The 20846-nt window shown below is 37.8% G+C and overlaps 1 protein-coding gene across 2 annotated transcripts in view; it reads left to right on the forward strand.

The window, feature by feature from the left end:
• The window catches only part of SAR1 (SUPPRESSOR OF AUXIN RESISTANCE1), a 333388-nt gene that overhangs the window by 42544 nt on the left and 269998 nt on the right, over positions 1-20846 (forward strand). For both annotated transcript variants that reach the window (XM_089384665.1, XM_089384663.1), the window contains exons 2-3: positions 5052-5184; positions 5485-5752. In XM_089384665.1, the coding sequence (XP_089240791.1) occupies positions 5052-5184; positions 5485-5752 (401 nt within the window). The remainder of the gene's footprint in view (positions 1-5051; positions 5185-5484; positions 5753-20846) is intronic.

The following is a 20846-nucleotide window of genomic DNA, read 5'->3' on the forward strand; positions in this document are numbered from 1 at the left end:
TGTTAGGGCTGAATGATAAGGTCTAAAACCCCGAACCTTTGAAGTTTTGGTAATGTTGGGTTTGCTATGTTTCTACATTGAAACCCTAGCTCATTAGGGTTTGGTGGAATGTGAGCAAGACCCTTATATTGTCTTAGAAATGATTTCCTTGGTATGTGTGTGTGTGTCTGATCAAACCCTAGTCTAATCTAGTTTGTATATCTAACTTTTATTTGATATTTTTGTGAAGTTGGGTTTGACTAACACATGATATGAAATGTATTTGCATGATGATGAAATCTAGGCATATAGATATGTTCTCTTGATTGAAACCCTAGCTTGGTTTAGGTTAGATGTATTAATGTTGTTGGACATATGATATGCTTATGAATTCCTAGATATGTATTGATGGTCACAAGTCTTAGGGTTTAATGGAAGTCCTTGTCTGAGATTCTAGGATGATGATATTTGGAAATCTAGGGTTTTGTAGCTAAACCCTAGTGAAGTTAAATTGTCTAGTATGTGTGATATAACAATTTGAAATCTATTAAATGATTGTTGAAAATGAAAATCTAGGGTTTTGCAGTTAAATCCTAGTAGTAACATTGTCTAGTATGAAATATAACAATCTGAGATCTATGTATTTAATGATTGTTGAAATTGTGAAAATGGAATTCTAGGGTTTTGGAGTTGAACCTTAGTCGAAGTAGAAATCTTTGATGAATGTTGACAATATGATAATTTGAGATTTGTGAAAGATTGTTGAAATTTGAGTTTTGGATGGATTTGATGATTGATAAGAAATCTAGGGTTTGCAACTAACCCTAGTGGAAGCTGGTCAGGTTAATGACTAAGTTGTGATTGACTTTGATTGATTATTTTGTATGAAATTTAGGATTTTTATGAATCCCTAGTGAAAAGTCTAACACGTGAATTTTGAAAGATTGTTAGATGCCTTGTAGATCTATATTTGTGTGAATTGTTTCTAGGGTTTGCTATATGTTGAAGTAAGGTATGTCATACCTTTGGAAGGAACATTGAAACCCTAGATAGAATGAAAGGTCTTATGAAGTAGTCTATGGTTTATGACAAAGTCCCTAACAAGATGTTGAAGAGTATATGTCTCTTATGTATAATCAAGTCTGGGTATTTGATATGTATAAAGTTGAAATGCTTTCGTGATTCTGATATGGATAACTCATGCTTCTATAGATTTGGTTGTATTTGCTATCTAAGTTGTGCAGGTACACAATCTTCAATTTGGTGAAGATACTTGTTGATAAGCATGATGAGGATGATAGTAACTTTGATGAAATGGTTGGAAGCCACGAAATATTCTTTGATGACGAAAATAAGAAGTAGAACTCCCTAAGTTAAGAGGGAGTCTAGTTGAAATCTCCCTAGGTTAAGAGGGAGCTTGAATGTAAGGAATCTCGCTAGGATAAGAGGATGGTTGAGAATATTCCTTGTATAGGAATAATTAGATCCTCTCTGTTTAAGAGGGAGTGACAGATATGATTCTCTGCTTCATGTGTCATGCACTAGACTAGGACTAACAACCGTAAGTTTTAGTGAAGGCCATAAGTAGGAGAAGGAAATTGGAGAATGCATTTTGAGGTGCCGTTGAACGAAGGAAAGCAATATCTGATTGAAGAATATGTCGCTGCATATGAAGTATGAAGAAAAATGTATGATTGAGGAATCTTCTGTCAAAGATTTGGTTGATAGTCCTACTATGAAAAGTTAAGAAACAACATCAAGTTGTTTGAAAGACCTCGAAGGTTTGTATTTGATTATATACATATGCAAGTATTATTGATTGGAGTTGTGTTTGTACAGGTGAATCTCTCGAAGTTTTTGATAGCATGTTGGTTACCAATCAGTTTGATTGGGAGAGATTGGTCATTCTTGATCTGTTGGATCAAGGGGTGTTGAGGCTTTGTGAGTGAAGCATTGCCTCGGAGGACATTTGGCCGACACATTGTGTTGATGTCTGGAAGTTGGAAAAGTGGTGTTAGATATTGAGCTCTGTGTTGGATAGACACTTGGATTTTTGGGTTGATGGTTAGCAAGTAAGCCTGAGGGTACCTAAAGGGGCTGAAAGCTTGAGTCCATCTTAGTCTCACTTGGATAGATTGCCTTGGTTAGGAATCTAGTCCATGGCATTGTTGTGCCTAAATTGTTGAGTGACTGTTTGGATAGATTGCCCTGGTCAGGAATCTAGTCCATGGCATTTCGGTGCCTAAAGTTCTTCATGGTTCATGTAGTTTGAGATCTTCCATTGTATTTGTACATTATGAATACCTCCCTAGTTAAGAGGGAGTGTTGGAAAATGTAACTATGTTCGGTCTTCAATAATTTACTTGAGTCATCATGTAATGTAATTGTCAAAAGAATAGAGAAAATAATTTTTATTATTATTATTGTGACTTATTAAAGCATGGCTTTCATGCTTGGGTAACCATGTTTTAGGTCAAAGTCCCCGTTGAGGACTTCTAGGATTTATTCCAAGTCTATAGAGTCATTTTACATTTAAAGAGATCCTTCTTGGGCTTTTGAATCATGTTAAATGGTTAAGTATTGAGTCAAATGTGAATTATGTAACCTCCACACCATGTCGGCCTAAGGACCTTATTCGACCCCACATGAAGCTTATAAAAGGAAGCTCATCAAATTCATTTGAAGCATCATTCTCTTACACAAGTTTAAAATCTTTTGTAACTGACAAAAAGTGCGAAGTTCTCTTGTAGTTGGGAAAGAGTGCGAAGTTTGTTGCTGGGAAGTCGAAGTGAATGCGAGTTTGGGGAAGTCTAAGGAGAAAGGAAAAATCGAAATTTTGGTGCCTCTCTCTCTGTTTTGTGGTCTGGATTGGGAGATCGAAGTCTCCTAAGTTTCGCTGTTGCCGGAAGCTGCTGCCTAGTCGAAGTTGTTGGAAGGGGTCGAAGATCTGGGAGGTTGACTTGGTGTGGAGGGAAAGTCTGGTCTTGGTCTAGGGTGAAGAGTCTCAAAGAATACTATTGAAAGGAATAATTATCTTGACTGGGTTTTCCCCTCGAGGGGGGTTTTTCCCTGGCATGTGCCTATATCTTGTGTCTCTTGTTTTGTGATCTTCATACACACATAATATGGTAATTGCTTGATGAAAGATAAGATAATAAAGAAATAAAAGAAGCCAACACACTCACAAGTAATTATCAAGAAAGGAGAATCAAACCCTAATATATTTACTTTGATTTTCCAACATGAAGGACTTAGAGTTTTCCAACCAAGGCTGTTAATGGTGAAGAATTCCAACTGCATCTGAATGTATTAGTGCAAATCTTGTATCGAGAATCTTTTGACACTTGGATTCCTGTAGGCCAAGGTATGCCATTAGGATATGGAAATGATTGGTTAGACTTGGATTGAATGATATTGATGTTGGTGCCATTGTTGCCATTGAATGTACCGATTGTGAGAATACTTTAGTGGATAAATTTGCTGTGCAGTCTCCAAGAACCTTGACCATGTGACTATAAGTTCTTCGTTGTTTTCACATTGTTTGCTGAGTGATTCTTGGTGGTTGAGTGTGGTTGGTGCAAGTTTTTGCTTTGTATACATGATTGTGCATTTGTCATCAAAACCAGTGTTGCGAACATCTCGATAACATCCCGATTTTATCTTGAAGCCACGATTTTTTGGCCTAGCCGATGTTTGCCGATTTTTACGATATTTTGATTGTATCTTGATTTTTCCGATGTCTTGTCGTTTTTTACCGATATTTTCCCGATTTTTACGATTTTTTGGTTTTCTGGCCCCTTGCCAGAAAACCCTAGGGCAGTGGTTATATTTTATATTGCAATTAAAAAATGTCAGTCTTTTAATTCCAAATACATTTCTCTTAAGGACCTTAAAGCTCAATAAATCTCAGATTTAAACACGTGTTTCCCCACTTATCATTTGCAGGATCCTGATTGTCCCAACCACTTTGAACATTGCCTTGTTTCTGAGCATCTTTGCCCGTTGGAAGAAATGGTCTGTTTGCCAATGGCCATTTCACTTAACCTTTTTAGACAGTGGCAACAATGGATACACACTTAACCATTCTTCAGATCAAATTGTCAAGCTATGGATCTAGATATTTTAGACAAGTATCTGCCATCGTAATAATATTGGAATGTACAGTGGTTGTAAGATGACTCATGCAAATTATGGAGGTATGCAAATGATCGTTATCTCAATGATCTTGTTTTTTAGTATCATTTTCAATTCAGCCTTGTTTGCAGGGATCTTATCTGCTAGGGAAGTCAGCAAGCTCAAGAGTTAGGGCCTCATTTTCAATTTCCATCCATTTTTGAGTCTCAATTTTTAATCTATAGATCTAGACAAATGCTGAGTCAATATTGGAATGGAGAGCAAGTGAAAGTGAAAATATCACTATAGTATCATCATGGAGATATGCATGTTAAAGGAAAAATATATACAAATATCAGAGCAAGTGGGGTCTGGACGGACTTTGGGATTGTGGATTTAATACATAGTAAATTCCTACATAGTGATACTTAAAATAAGCATACATAAGAGAGCAACTTCATAGGAAAAAGCATCACCCATACACAGAAAGGAGTCAGGAGTAGGACCATTGTCTGTAGTTCACTCCTTCCTTTTATCCATCTATAATTCCATATATAAAGTTTCTTACCCGTGTCAGGCCTAGACATAGAAAGTTCCAAAGAGGTTGATGATGTTGCCAATCATCATGCTGTTTAGATCTCTCATTCACAAATTTGTCTGTTATAACACATAATAGACTAACTCTTTTCTATGTTCTAGAAACTGACAAAAGTTGTAATTGCTCAAGTAAGATGGACTTGTTACTGGAAAACTTTATATATTTAAATTGTATTTAAAGATTATAGATTCAGTTCAATGTTGAAAGATTATAGATTCGGAATGGTTTATAATATATATCTTGTTTTCTGTTAAGGATGCTTTTGAAGCTTCACAGTCTATGTCATCAGCAAAATAATTTGATTTCTGGAGTTTAAGATCAAGCAGGAGTTTTCATTATACTGTGCTCTCTTTTACCTCAGGCGTATCCATAAAGATTACTCGAATAGGTTGGAGCTATTGGAATTGTCATTTACACGGGAGCCTCCGAAATCTGGTTTGCATATTGTATTCCATGATTCACTATCTCCATTTTCATATATCTTCAAGCATCAGGTACTATGCATAGTTAAACCATGCTGTTAAATGTTTTTTTTCTTGTATGAGCATATATAATCCCAGTTGCCAAGAACTATTTTTATTTGTTTATGTTGTGTTCTGGATAATTGTATTGGTCATTCAAAAATGGTGTGCCCTCTCTATGGTTCTGTAGTGGAGTGTTTGTAAAGTGTTTCCTTGTTTTGTTCCAAATTGTTACATTTCGCTTGAGTTTAATTTTATAATTTAGTCATAGCACATTTGTTCTGTGCCTTGAGTTACATTTATTTTAAAATCCTTTTTCTTCAAATAATGCAGACGAAAAACGCGTCTGGACATTTATACCTTCTTTATGCTATAACAACTTCTGGGTTTGCATATCTCATCAAATTAAAATCTCCAGCCGCTTATAAATCTGGATCAGTCCTAGCTAGTAGTGAGCTGATACAGCTAGATATATCAAAAAATCTTGTGCGTTTGGAGCAAATAACAGCAGTCACAGCAGCTGCAGGCATCTTATGCGTTGGAGGTCAAAATGGGTCTATTTCGTGCCATCAACTGGGTCAACTTGATGTTAATGCTCAAGGTATTTTGTACATTTACGGTGCCAGTGTTTTCCATTATCTATTTTTGTTTTGGTCTTGTTCCAAATTGCTTTTGTTATGGTTGAATTACTTCATTTCTTTGATGATTGACTTAAAGTGTTTGGACTCCACTGAAGAGTTTTGGGTTCTGTTTCCTGTTTTGAATATGGAAGAGGATAGATGTGGCTTTTGCAATTTCATAGTTCTTTGCATACCATGTACATATATCGTTATGGCAATTTTCCTAGTAGTCTTCTCCATCAATCAAAGCAATGTACACTGGAGCATCTGCCTATCTGTTGCTAGCCATAAAAATGTTCTCTTAACAGCCTGAGTTGACTTTTTACAAAATTGGCTGCAGCCCCTACTACAAGCACTCTTAAGCTGAAAACAACATGATTCATTCTCACCATTCAAACATTGCGCAGCTGGAAGTTGATCAAATTTAAGTGGGCTGGAGGATTTACTCCACAAGCTTCATGAATCCATGCCTTATTTTATGCTAGTCTTTCTAGGTAGCCTTGATTTCAGCAGTTTTGATCATCCTGTGATGTCATAGAGTGATATTGATGCTAGCAGTAAGCATAAATGATAAATGTCTTAACAATGTTGGAAAGTGGTATGGATGCCCTAGGACTGAACTACTTTTAAATTTTTGTCAATTCTTTTGAAAATTGACATCTTTTGCTTGGAAGCATAAAATTTGGAAAATGGGGGTTCCAATAATGAGACAACAACTTTTGAAGATGTCTTTCTTAGAGAAGGAACTCAAATAAGATTCATATGTGAATTTTTTTTGTAATTATCACTACACCTAATTTTTGACTTTCAGGCAAGTATGGGAATGAAATTGGGAGATTGTTGGTGAGCCTTGTGTGAGACCACACAAAGTAAACTTTTTCCAATCTTGTTTGTGGATACCATATTTGCAAAATATTCAATCTGAAGTGCACATGTTGTAGATACTCTTAGTGGCTAATATATGGTATATCTCCTTTCAAAATTTAGTAGTAAAACTAGGGTTCATCATGCATGGCTTGCATTTAATTTGAGAGTTCCCCAGTTGTAGCTAGATCACTTCTTCACAAATTTCTCAAGGGACTATCTCAAAATTAATTGAGGACTATGCAGAAACATATCTATGCTCAATAAGTACTTCTATGGTTACATGCATTAGTTTTAATGCTCAACTCATTCCCATGGCAAAATTGAGGCTTGTTTGTGATAGAGCTTGATATGAATTTACTTTATACTTGGAAAAGTATGGGTGAAGGTCTTGTTGCCGCCTTAATCCACACTTGGGATTATTGTGGAGAAAATCTTTAACTCCACTTGGTGTAGCCTTGGGGGTAAGCCTCAATTTGAGTTGTTGTCACTTAATTCTCAACTTCTCTGTCTAGGCTAACTCCTAGCGAAGTCAAGGGGGTTGGACCCTATAAAAAAATCTATAAGGCTTAACTAATCTATACTAGATGAGAAGTTCGAGGAGTTAGCCACAATATATATCCACAATATAAATGCAACCAATAAATTTCAAAGCATGATTTTCATGAGCGTGAGAATAATAATCATCTAAGAGCAAAGATATTGCAAGATAAAACAAATAGACCAGTTCCAATGTGTATGATACTTACCAAGCAAAATAATACAAATGAGAGAAGATAACTTTGAAAGTAAAGCTTCGGAAGTAAATCCTCAAATGTTCGCAATGTAAATGCTTTGAAGTAAAATAAATTGTGTACTTGAAATAAATGGCAATTGCTCCAAAGATAAATAAAACTTTGTGAAATAGGGAAGCAAATAAAATCTCAAGCACTATAGTCGCAAAATAGATGTAGTGAAATGCTCTTGGTTTATTTTAGATTAAGTCGGTTTGGTTAGTTATAAAATCTAGAACAAGTTTCAATTGACTTCTTCCCGAGACCTTATCCTCGCCAGGGCCCCGATCTCAGAATAAGGAGTCAATATGGGATGAAGGGTCCCTAAATACTACTGCAACCAGATAAGCTGGAGGTAAATTGATAAGCTGGAGGATTCCTCCACTAGGAACATTCATTACATGTCATACAATGAATAACATATGCAATACTCAACTAGAAAGCCTTTTCATAAATTATTTTTCAATAATTAGGGCACAATTTAGCAAATTCTAGAAGCAACAATTCCATACATTAGACAATTTCAAGAGATAAATTTCGTCAACATTTAGCACTTACAAGAAAACATGTAATATATCCATCTATTATCCAAGAAGTACCTCCAAAGACAAGATCGAATTAGCTTCCAAACATTGAAATGCATCCAAAATATCTCCAATAGCTAAGAAGGAACAAGTGTGGAATTTTTCAAATAAGTCGAATTGTCTAGGAGATGATGATGAGAGACTCAAATGAGGTCTCTCTTATTTATACATGCCTAATGAGGTCTAATTTAGCTTAAAAGCCCCTCTTAGTTGTAAAATGATGGGCAAAACTAATTAAGGTTACAAGCCAACTTGATAGCCAATGTAAAATCATAAAAATAACCCACAAGAGGGCCGAAATGCTGATGTCATCAATGCGTGGGCCTCTTGGAGGCATGTGTTGAGCTCCTCAAGTGTGCCAGATTGAGTGAAAATCATCCTTTAGGGTTTGGCTTGTAGATCTCTATGAAAATCATCATGTGGACCCCAAATTTGTGTTTGGGGCACACAATGGGTCTCATAGGTCTCTTGGTGATATAATTGCTTGGATCTTCTCCAACGTTGAGGGATTAGAGAATGTTGCTAGCCCTCCCATGTCTCAAGGGGTGAGATAAACATCATCTGGGCCTTGGTTTAGCTGCCAAACTATGTGCACACTGCTAAGCCGATTGGGGGCTCACTGGTCCAAGTGCTTCATCTCATGAATAATGTGGAGCAAAGTACAGACTACCGCAGTGCTGAAGGTGCCCATGGAATGGAGTGATGATCTGCAAGTAGATAGGAGTCCCATGGCTCGCAACACTTCACTGATAGGGTGTCATATGCTCCTCTAGTGGACCTAGGCGCCAATTAAGTTGTCTAGACCATGATGAAAACCACCTGCCAGTCACACACAATGTCCAATGTTGCATCTTCACCATCGGGTACAATTAATCATTAGCGCATCTAAGTGAATCAAGCTTGTTAATCAAGGGAAAATTGAGACTTCATATGTGGCTTCTCTTCCAAATTTGGGGTTTTGATCATGTGATAGTGTTACCTCCCTAGATATGAGTGGTTAATAAACTGTCTTATTAGGTTTTCACAACCCTTAAGGGGAAAGACATGTCTTTGGTGCATCTTTCAATCAATAAGTTCCATATGAATAATGATGGAATAGAATGGGGACGAAGGGGTCTTAGGGCCAAATGCCATGGATACAAGGATAGCAATAATGAGGAAGTGAACATATTGGGTATATAGGTGTGAGGAGGGAGCAATCATGGATGCATGAGTTACCCCAACCTTTGTTTTTCCACCCCTCTTTAATTTCCTTTTGTTTTTTCTTGATTTTTCCTTGTATTACTGCTCCAAGTTCCTGGAAATGAGAGCATGCTGTGCATTATGTAAAGCAATTATTACCCCCTTAAAATGTAGGGCAGTTCATTGCCAACCAGGGGTTGGGACATGCATGAGTTCCTTTAATGATGTGATGGGGCAACTAGTGGCCCAACGAACCAGGGTGATGGCCATAATGATAAGGGGTGGAGCTCATGCTTGGATTTTGCCCACATGCTTTATTAATTGCCCGACCATCTTTTGCATTTTATGATTTTCTTTTTCTTTTGTTTCTTGCTTGTGGCCATGATATGCTTTTAACTTTCTTTTAGTTGCATCAACCTTCGGGGCAACATTTCCAGGCTCGACCTAGATATGTGGACAAGGGGAGGGGGTGTGCCAGATCATGTGGACCCAATGGTCACGTGGACCCAAAGAAAGGAAATGGTGAAATAGAGCTTGTAATGTGCGGAGGGGAGTGAAAAATATGGAACAAGAAAATGGGAACATGCTACCAAAATCGAGGTTTTCCAAGTGGTGTCCTCCCTAAAGCCATAGACCAATAGGGGAAGATCCCACGTGACCAGGATTGAAGATTAACCCCCCATTTCAGGTGAGGGACCAAAACCACAATCAAAGCCCTTCCTTCTTCCAATTCACCCAATAATCCATGCCCAAGATGCCCAAATGAAAAACATGCATAAGCAACCAATTGCACAATGAAAAACATACCTTTTGGGTCAGGTTTCCCACCTTCTAACATGTGCTCTCGACAAATGGGCGAGGAAACATACAACCGATGCAAGTGGCCGAGATAAAGTGGCACATCACATCAGCTACAAGGTGGTTGTCAGGGGCGGTTGGCTGTCGATTGGAAGAAGATGAATAGAAGAAATGCTCTCCTAGGGGTAACCACTTTTGGTGGGTAACACACCCAATGACATATGTTGCATCCTACAATCAATGTTTTAAAAACCAGAGTTGGTGACCGGACCGGTGCACCTAATGAACCAGGTTTCAAACCGGAACTGGTCGAACCGGGGCTGGTCAGGTCTAAACGAATCGGTTTAAAAAAAATACATTAAATAATTATTTTTTAATGAAAAAAAACTATTTTTAAGATTTGAAACCATGATTCCAAGCCAATAGAGACAAAATATGCAAAGATTGCTCATTTATATACCATGTAAAGGTGAATATATCAAAATGGCACCGAGTGCAATACATATCATCGACAAAATACATAAGCAATGAGGCTCTAAATGGCCTTTAGAGTGCAAAAACAAAGCCTACAAACTATGGGGCCACTGGCCTACTACAAGTCTACATATATGATAATAGTGATCAACATTATCAGTTGAAACTTCTCGTGAGTCATCATGATCAAACTCAATTGGTTGAGTCTCGACTCCCAAACTTTGCAACTGCTTGAGTCACAAACTTCTCTATTGGTTCAGTGACTTGAGTCTCAAAATTCTGAAGGTATTCTGCCCTAATATGCCCTATTGAGTCATTTGGTGCTTCACATGGCTTTACATGGCTTCTTATCCCAACCAAGTGTTGCTTGAACTTGTTAATACCCCCTCCAATAGATTTTTGGCAATATTTGCAGATCATTTTGCCATCAATCATATCAAAATGAGCCCATGCTTCCTTGGCTTTTGGAGGCATGATGACTACTACTTAGCTTAAACTCTCTGCTGTTCCACTACTCTAGCAAAAAATCAACACTCTCCAAGCTCGCAATCAAACTCACAAAAACTCCAAATGAGATGTGTGAGGCAAATGAGGGGGTTGAGCTCCTTTTAAAGGCTTGGAGAGGGTGTTTTTGGAGGGAAAGAACCCTTATTTTCTCTCCAAAACACCCTACAAACTTGGAAAACCGCGCTGCGTGGGTCCTCCACGGCATTGACAGCTAACTAGCTGGTTTAGGATAGAATCGGCTAGCTAGGACCGATTTTTCCCTTTTTTGGGCGAAATGAAGGGTCAAACCAGGTTTTTCTGCCGGTTTGATCGGTTACTGTTCGAACCGGGTTTTTTCTACCGGTTTGATCGGTTACTATTCAAACCGGCTGGTTTTTAAAACACTGCCTACAATAATTAAGTACCATCTATGAGCTTGTGAACATATTCTCCTACTAAGAGATTTTTTCACTCAGAATCTATAGACTTTTTTCTTGTTACTAAATACTTGATCACTATTGCTTGGGTCGACTTCATTGAAGCTCCCTATACTTATTAACTTTTTATACTGATGCTTCTATGCATGAGGAATATGTGATATTATTGTAGCCACCCCAACTAACTTTTTAATTGCAACCCTAACTGCACCAAATTAGTTTGGTTCTTTGTATCTTTGGTGTTGACTTGTCTTTCAATACACATTGGCTTATATTCATTCACACCCATTGATGCCCAAGTGCTTGTATACTTGAACTTTGTTACATCTCTTGAGACTTGTACAACCCTTTGCACATTCCTTGATTGGAGTCTTCTTTTATAGTTGGATCTAGATAAGGAGCTTTCTTGTTTTGGCCTTGCATTTGTGTTGCAAAAGTTTGAAGATCCCTCTCTTTTTCCTTCAAAATTCACTTGTCTCTTTGAATGATAATTATTGAAATTTGGGATCCTAGGGTTCACACTATTGGTTCATTACTGTCTTTTTAGTTTGTTTTCATGATAATACTTGCTATATGCCTCGACTTGCCACATTTTGAAGCAGTGCATTGCGTATTGGATGTGATCATCTTTCACAACCCCTTTTTAGGCTTGATATTCCATCATACCCATTCTTATTGCCCCACCTATAGGGATCAGAGGTTGCTCTTTTTTGAGAAACATCATCTTTTGATCTCCATGTGAGTTATTTTGAGTATTCTCGCTGCAGTTATGAGTATTGTGATCCATGGCTTTATAGTCGTGGTAATATTAACATTCTAATTACGAGAGCAATCTTGCTTGATTTGTCCCATTCTTTCGCATCAAACACATTGTAACTCGTTTTGTTCATTGTGTGATCCTAGCAATGTTTTAAAACTCGGACTCGGACTCGGACTCAGAACCGATCGAGGGTCATCTTCGACTCGGTATTGACTCATACTAGTTGATTCCAATGACTTGGTATTTGTAAAAAGTACATTAAATATTTAATTTTTAATGAAAAAACATATTTGCAAAGATTTTCATTCATGTTTCCAAACTCAAAGCATTAGAGTAATAGAGAGAAGACACCATATGATGAAAGTAAGCTCATGAATATATCTATTATATCAAAATGGCACCCAATGCATTGTCCAATACATGTAATATATGGAGATCATAGCAAAAACACATAACCAAGGAGGCTCTAAATGGCCTCTACAAAAAAACAATACAACTGCAGTGACTACAACTCACTAATACATAATATTATCCAATGATCACTACTGCTAGACAAGGCAACATCATCTAGCTCAAACTCTGAATCAGAGTTAGACAGGGAAACCCATGGCTCCTCCTCCTCTTCATCAAGATCTCCAACTGCAACTGTAGAAGTAGTAACACTAGCACTAGCTGCACGTTGAGATAGACGAGTTATGTGCCTGAGTCATGGTTGAGTAGAGGAAGTGCCTGCAACGGAGGACTTGGGGCTGTTACTAGTGGATCTGCATCTAACTCAATAGTTCCTAATGCATTCAACTCCATATCAACATCAAGATCAATATCCTCGTCAGGGTCAAACTTTGCTGGTTGAGTCTCCACTACCAATCTGAGGTTGGATGAGTATCTTCCAATACAATGGGACCTGTATCAGGTCTTTTGTTCAACAATTGGTTGCGTCTTAGCCAGAGGTTATATTGGATGAAGACTAGATCATTTAATCGTTTTTGTTCTAAACAATTACTCTTCTTCGTGTGAATCCTCTCAAAGACAGACCAATTGCACTCACACCCAGAAGCATTGCAAGTTTGACTCAAAATTCGGATTGAAAACTTCTGCAATTGAGGACATTGGCTACCAAATGCCTCCCATTAGTGTGCTGCAAAAGACATAGTTGTGTATGAGTTAGTTCAACAAATTATACCCAACTTTCAAATTATTAATAATTTAACGAAATAATAATTTGAAAATTGAAATTGTTTACCTGTTTCATCTGCTTCCTTTGCAATCTTTGTTAGGTTTTTGCTGAAGATACTCGTGGCTCTACTGGAACAAGTGATTTGTCGGTGTATCTGCAGCTGCTCACTCTCATCAGAGACCATTCGCTCAAGGCATTCATACAATCCATCTTTCACTTCCTTAGTCAAATCTTCTCCCAGCTGAGCTTTATAATGATACCTTGGGTTCAGAAAATACCTAGCTGCATGTATAGGGCGATGGAGTTGATTGTTTTATTTTTGATCAATGATTTCCCAAATGGGCCCATACTTAGCTACTCTATCCTTGTACGTTGCCTTTATTTGCTCTTTTGCCTAATCCATAGCCTCATAAATGAAACCCATAGCCAATCTTCCCCCATCAACCAACCACAACACCTTAACTAGTGGCTCAACAATTTTCACAATCTCTGCTGCCTTTTTCCACAATGTGTCATCATTAACTTTCTTTCTTACATATTTGCCATCCTATTTGAGGGCCCATTGACATCCATTCCATTCATCACTAGAAAACATTTTCTGCAAGTTTCTATGTTGGGAAAGCATGGATTGCAATGTCAAAAAGTGAGTTGCAAATCTAGTGATGGCAGGCCTAACAAGATCCTTGCCCCCTGTGTTTTTCCTCATTGGGTTCAAAATCCATGAGTGATTGTAGATATGCTTTGTTATGCTTTTGGCATGCTCTGCAACACATGGGGTCTAAAAGATGGTTTTGTGTTTTTCCTCTAACATTTTACCAGCAAGAACATAGTTAGAAGCATTATTTGTGATGCTCTGAACAACATTAGCCACCCCACCTCTTCAATAACCTCTCATCCAAAAGCTGAAACAACAAGTGTGCATCTTTCACCTTATCAATTGCATCAATTGATTTTAGAAACATGGTTCCCTGTGGGCAAAAGATAAGAAAATTTATGATGGTACAGTTCTTTTGATTAGTCCATCCATCTGACATGATGGTACATCCTATTTTCACCCATGAGCTTTTGAAATCTTTCAAATATTGCTCAATGGACATAACCTCTTTATGCAAAAGAGATTCCCTTAATTCATGTAGACTAGAGCCTTTGAATTCTGTTGACCTTGCCGCCTACATCGAATTACAAGTCAGTGAGAAAAGCCTTCAAACCCACATGGTGTGGTTGGTTGCGAGGAACTCAGAGAAGGGCCGTCACTCTAAATCCCTTCTCTCTCTGTTTAAGCTATCTCCTAGGTTATCTAAGGTGGGTGGTCCCTAATGACAAGTTAAGTTGAAAAGGATGTGAGTTTCTAGGAGAATTGTTAGAGTTAAATAGATTACCTTTTTAAGATTTATAAGCAAAAAACTGATTGAGCAATAACCATCATAAGATAAGCATGAAATACATAAACTACCAGTGCCTTCCAAGTATTTGCTCTTTAAGAAATGAAATTGTATTTTGCTTAAAATGAAGTAAAATGCTTTCAAATGGAAAGCCAAAATAACCTTGGACTTGAGTTTCGAAATGGAAAAGGATTACTTAGCTTATGCTTCAACTCCCTTTCTTCAGACTTGAATTGCCTCCAAGAACACCTATAGGAAAACACGCAAAAGAATTAGCATGCAAAAGAAATAGTGCTGAAATATGTGAGATGAAATCACATGCATGAGAAGGAAAGAGTTAGAAACCCAATGCAAGTATAAAATACACTTTATATTACAAATTCCCTCACTAAGATTAGCTTGAAAGAGCTGATTTAGTGAGTGAGAGTTAGGATTTAAATCCAACAACTTAGTCCCAAATGTTAGATAAAATCAATATGCACACAAATGAAAGAAGAAAATATATGATATTTTTCAAGATGGAAAATAAGCAAAGGGCTCATGAAATCCCCTTTTAAATAAATCTCTTGATGTCTTATGAGATTGTTGGCTTGAACAACTTGTGGGATCTTTGATATCCTTGGAGGTGACTATTCCAACCGAAGAAGTCCTCACACTCCAATAGACTTGGCAACCTATCTTTTGAACACACAAATGCCTGCAAACCAATTGTTAGTGCAAAAGAGACTTGGCATATAGAGGCCAAGTTGAGTTTGTCATTCAACCGAAAATAACAAGCTACAACAAGAGCACAAAATATACCAAGCCCAAAGGAGATTTGAGATAGCTGCAAATCTCTCCTCTCTAGACAATAGTGCCCTCAGGCAAATGCACAAAAAAACAACTAGATAGCAATGTAAAATCAAATGAATAATAACATCAAATGAAACAGGTATACCTCATCAACCAAAGAATGCACCATAAGAGAAACTAGTAACCCCAAAGACTTTCACTTTATTTAGCTGAATAACAATTTCAGTAGAGTAACAATAAGCTCAAGCTTCCCAAAAAATTACAATGAGAGCTGTGTTACATTTATAAGAACTTGGGAGAGAATCCCAATGAAGACCCAAATGCCAAGTGGTGAGAGGGAGGAGATCACAAGGCAAATTCGAATTTTCTGAGTGTAGTAGTGAAAATCTCTTCTCTGGCTGAACATAGATCCCTGTGGAGTAGCTGTGTAACAAGTGGGAAGAAACTAAAGTAAAAAGGAGACTAATCATTCACCAAATCTGGAAATAACAACCACTTCAAATTTGTGAATAAACTGTTGTGCATGTTCCTTCCTCTTGGCTATACGTATCTTTTTAACTGTTGGTGGGTATGAGAGTTGTCAATCACGTGAAAACAAGTGTCCAAAGGGGAAGACAACTCCCTCAAAATCTGCTGAAAATTCAACTTTCAGATTGCCAACCCAATTTGCATGCCAACTGTTGAAGAATGCAGCTAACACATCTGTGTCTTGGAGCTACTGTAGAGGATCTGCGTGTGGGCTGCCAACAATTCTGCGTACAAGTGGATGGACGGTGAAGAAATGGGGAGACACACTCCCATAATATCCTCAATTGAATATTCCAAATAGTGTGTTGATCCTTTGTGACCTGCGTGGAGATATCTCTGTCCAGCGTGGAGGTAGTTTCTTTGGCTGCGTGGTCTTTTATTTGGCATGTGCATAATTCATTTTTATTTCAGTTATACGTATTCAAAAGAGGAAGAGAAGTGGGTCCCCTCCCCACTCATTTACTTTAACTTTACACTTTAATCCATACCATTAAATAAAAAATGAACTTTAACCATACGTATGAACTCAACGTTGGTCCATTTGACTTGCTTGGCACTTTGACTTTGAATTTCTGTTGTACCTTATGTGGCGGGCCCCACATTGCTGCTACATCACCTTTGATATTCCTTTAACTTTCCATGTCAAAATTTGACTTATTTTGACTATGGAAAAATTTCTAAATTTTTTCAATTATTCAATTTTTGAAAATTTTCCTCATTTTTGCCACTGACGTTAGGAAAATCGACTTTTGAGGGACTATAAGTCGTTTTTTGATGCTCAAAGTGGGTCCTAGGATGATGATGAGCCTCTGAGGATGAATTTCGAGTAGTCACACGCCCTAGACATTTCTTAAGGCCACTTATTTATACCATTACATAGAAAATAATTAAAAAATCCTGTTTTGCGAGAAATTTTTAATTATTAAAAAATGCTACTTAGACTTAGCCAAATTCCACAATTTTTTTTGTGTGATCTAGTATGGTAATATACATCGATTCTAGACACTAAGATGTATTAGGGGCTCAACCTTCAAACTGTCACCCGGGCTTTGGGGTAAAAAATGAGTGAAAAACCCAGAAAATTATTCTCCTCTGAAAAAGAAGGGATAATTAACCGGATAAAAAAAACACTCCAAGGTGTACTCGTTTGTTGATCGAGTCCCAACATCCTAGGCCTGTTACAGACTCAAAAACTCATCATTACTAGTATCACTTATTATAATTCCCCGTAGGGTGTGGAATTTGGGTACAAGAAAGATGATGAGAAGATAGAAGTAAAGTTAAAAAAATCTGTTGACTGATGATATCTGATGGTACAAGTGTCCTCTAGATCATCCTTGGGCATGGAATCTTCATATAATCCTCAGGTGCCACTCTAGTGGTCAACAAATCCCTTACCAACAACAATGATGGTATCAAACATAGGTTCATAAAATAGTGAATTGGCAACATTGAAGGGGATATCAATATTATACCACCATCTAGCTATGTAATCATAGGCAGCTTCTCTCAATTCCTTCTTTCAATGGTCGTTTAAAGTAGGCTGGATTTGACTTCGATGAGCTTGAGGACCATGTGCACTATCAGAGGGAGAGGAGGGTTAGAAATAACTTTTGATACCACCCTTCTTTTTACCCTTACCCTTTTCTTGAATAGATTCCAAAGAGGGAGGAACAAAGCAAAAGGGGTTGGATACAACAGTACAAGGGATAGACGAAGAGCCCTCATAATAAAAATTAGGGTTGGTTGCCATCATTCGTTTTTGACGACTCTTCTTCCCTGTTTTAGCCTCTATTGTTTTTTGCCTAGCTTTGTCGTCCTCAAACTTTTCAAAATTTTCTAGCAACACCTTTCTAATTTCCCCAATCCGCTCTGGTGGTGTTGCACATGGGACAATTTGGCCTCTAATATTGTCCAAGTGTTGTTTAAGCCTATGAATGCCCCCTGCGCATCCCTTAATTTTTTTAAGACAAAATTTGCAATACATTTGATTGTCAGTCATCTTAGCATATACCCAAGTAGCGTCTTTCACTCTAGGAGCCATTTTCTGATAATTGGAATTGGAAATGAAAGGGAAAAAGTCTGAAAATGAAAAGAAAAGAAAACAACTCTTAATTTTTTCTAGAAAATTTACTAAGCTCAATTTCCAGATCTGAAAAGAAAAAGAAAAACAAGGGTAGATTTGAGAAATAAAAAAAACATACCTGTAGCCTCCTCAATGCTGCTCCAAAAACCAACTCCTCAATGGCAAATGCTGCTCCAAAAACCAACTCCTCAATGCTGCTCCAAAGATCGCCCAAGAACCTCCTCAATGTTGCTCCAAAAACCAACTCCAACTGTTCACAAACTCCTCACAAATGCTCACACAAATGCAATGAGATAGTTGTGAGGAAATATGAGGGGGTTGGGTCACCTTTATAGGCGTGGGAGAGGGTTAAAGGGGCTAGCAATTATTAAAAAAATAATAATAATTTGGAGTCGGCACAACCCACCATTTTTTCTTGCCTCTGAGTCGGACTAGTTTATATCGTGCTCGGTCGGTCCGACTGGTCCGTTATCGAACCGGCCGAGTCAGGGACCGACTCGACCGGTTCGGTAACTGACCAGTCCCAGATCTTGTTAATTGACTCGGTCGGTTCGGTAACTGACCAGTCCCAAATCTTGTTAATTGGCTGAGGCAGTCTGGGGAGGGGGCGAGACTGGTCAACCAAGTCTAGTCCGAGTCAGACGACCAGGTTTAAAAACACTGAATCCTAGTATGGTCTTTATCATGTCTTCTTATGGTTTTTCAATTCCAAACAATTGTATGCCATTATTATCTCTGGTTGGAGATCTATCATGTTTATTGTAGCCTTCTCCACATTCAATAATTATATTTTCTTTGAATCAAGAGTGGAAGATCACCTTCATCTTCTTTTTGTGCATGGGAAAGTGGCCATTAGAAAACATAATTTGAGGATGTCATTAGTGACTTTGGAATCTATTTTATTGATAAAGGCTTTTTTTGGAAGTGTACTTGTAAATATTAATATGAATTAGGTGGAATAAGGTTCTGGACACCAACAATAGTCCACAAGAAATATAAATTGAACACAAATAAATTTTGCTCAAAGAAGGGATTGACTTACATATTTATAGGTATGGAATATGTATGTGAAGAATTGGTTTCCTCAAAAAATGGATTGGTCACCCAAGGAAAGCAAAGGTAAATTTGTGACCTCTTATGGACTTCAGTGACTTGCACATACTGTTGACGTGGTTGTGGTTCAATAAAAGATGTGGACATGTCAAGCTACGCACCAAGGTTTGAATACCCTAGTGGCATGCATCAGCTGTTAGTGCAAGGTGCATGTCCTAGGTTATTTTCATAGAAGTGAACCCCCCAACGGTGGTAGCTTAATAGAAAGAAAGTGATTATCTTTAGTGGTTTGGCCCTTGAGGGTCATTTTTCCCATATAAGTAGGGTGCTTATGGTGCCAAATCTCTTTTAGCTAGTTGTAATGCTTTCTTTGAGTTTAGGGAAACACTTAAAGAAAATGATTCTTTAAGCATTGAGGGGCTTTCACAGTCCAACATATGAGGCATCATTTCTGGGATTATTTGCAAAGAGTAAGTTATTAATCCATGTGAATTAGTTGTAACTAACCAATTTTCTCATGATTTTGAAGAGTTCACTTAGCACTCATTGCATTGAGTGATACCCTCAAGGGCGATGAAGTGGTGGTGGAATTAGCGAAATGAAATGTATAGCCTCATTCATCACCTTTGGGCTGCCACTCTGTAACTGAGGATTCTTTCGAAAGTCATCCATCCCAAAATTTCCCAAGCTCAAGTGTGCTTAACCATGGAGATTTTCCCCATAGTCAATCTCACTTAGCTTGCTATCCCATTCGAAACACCTTAGCAAGTTTTGTGCCTTATAAATTATCCATTTAAGGCTTGCTTGACTCTCATTATTTAAGGCTTGAGTGGCTTTTACAGTCCAACATATGGGATACTATTTTTGGGATTGTTTGTGTAAAGTCATTAATCCATGATGCATATCCGTGAGCATTAGTTGTGATTGGTTATTTTCTCATGATTTTGAATAGTCCACTTAGCACACATTGCATTAGGTGATGCTCACGTGGGTGAAGTAGGATTGAAACTAGCAAAATGAATCACATAGCCTGAATCAGTACCTCTGTTGCTTGCACCTGGAAACCAGAACTACTTAAAAAATTAGCCCATCTCAAAATTCCTCTGGCTTAAGATTGCTTAACCATTTAGTTTTTCTCCACAGTCAAGCCCACTTAACTTGCTACCCCATTTGCAAAACCCTAACAAGCATTGACTTGTTTTATTTAGGCATTGAGGGGCTTTTGCAGTGGAACATATGTGATATATTTTTTGGGATTATTTGCATAGAGTCATTGATCCATGACTGATTTCCATGAGCATTGGTCTCAACTAACCAATTTTCTCATGATTTTGAATAGTTCATTTACTACTCATTACATACAGTGATGTTCACTATGGTTCTTGCGCCCATTAACTAGGACTTCATGGGAAGGTTGCCTATCCCAAACTGCTCGAGCTCAAGCATGCTTCACAATGGAATTTTTCCCCATAGTCAAGCCCACTTTGCTTATTACCACATTTGCAAAACCTTAGCAAGTATTGTTCCTTATGAACTATCAGTTAGAGCTCCTGTGTCTCTTTTAATTTAAGAATTGAGGGGCTGTCACTGTCCCAAATGATTCTTATTAGATATAGAAGTAACTTTAACACACCCTTAGCTCTCCAGAGTCCAAGTATTCTCCCCTTCCAATACATCCATCTTGCTTTCCAGGTAAACA

Source organism: Pinus tabuliformis, chromosome Q (genome assembly GCF_031772625.1).
Source record: "Pinus tabuliformis cultivar Carrire ecotype Pingquan chromosome Q, CPIR1, whole genome shotgun sequence".
Classification (NCBI taxonomy): Eukaryota; Viridiplantae; Streptophyta; class Pinopsida; order Pinales; family Pinaceae; genus Pinus; species Pinus tabuliformis.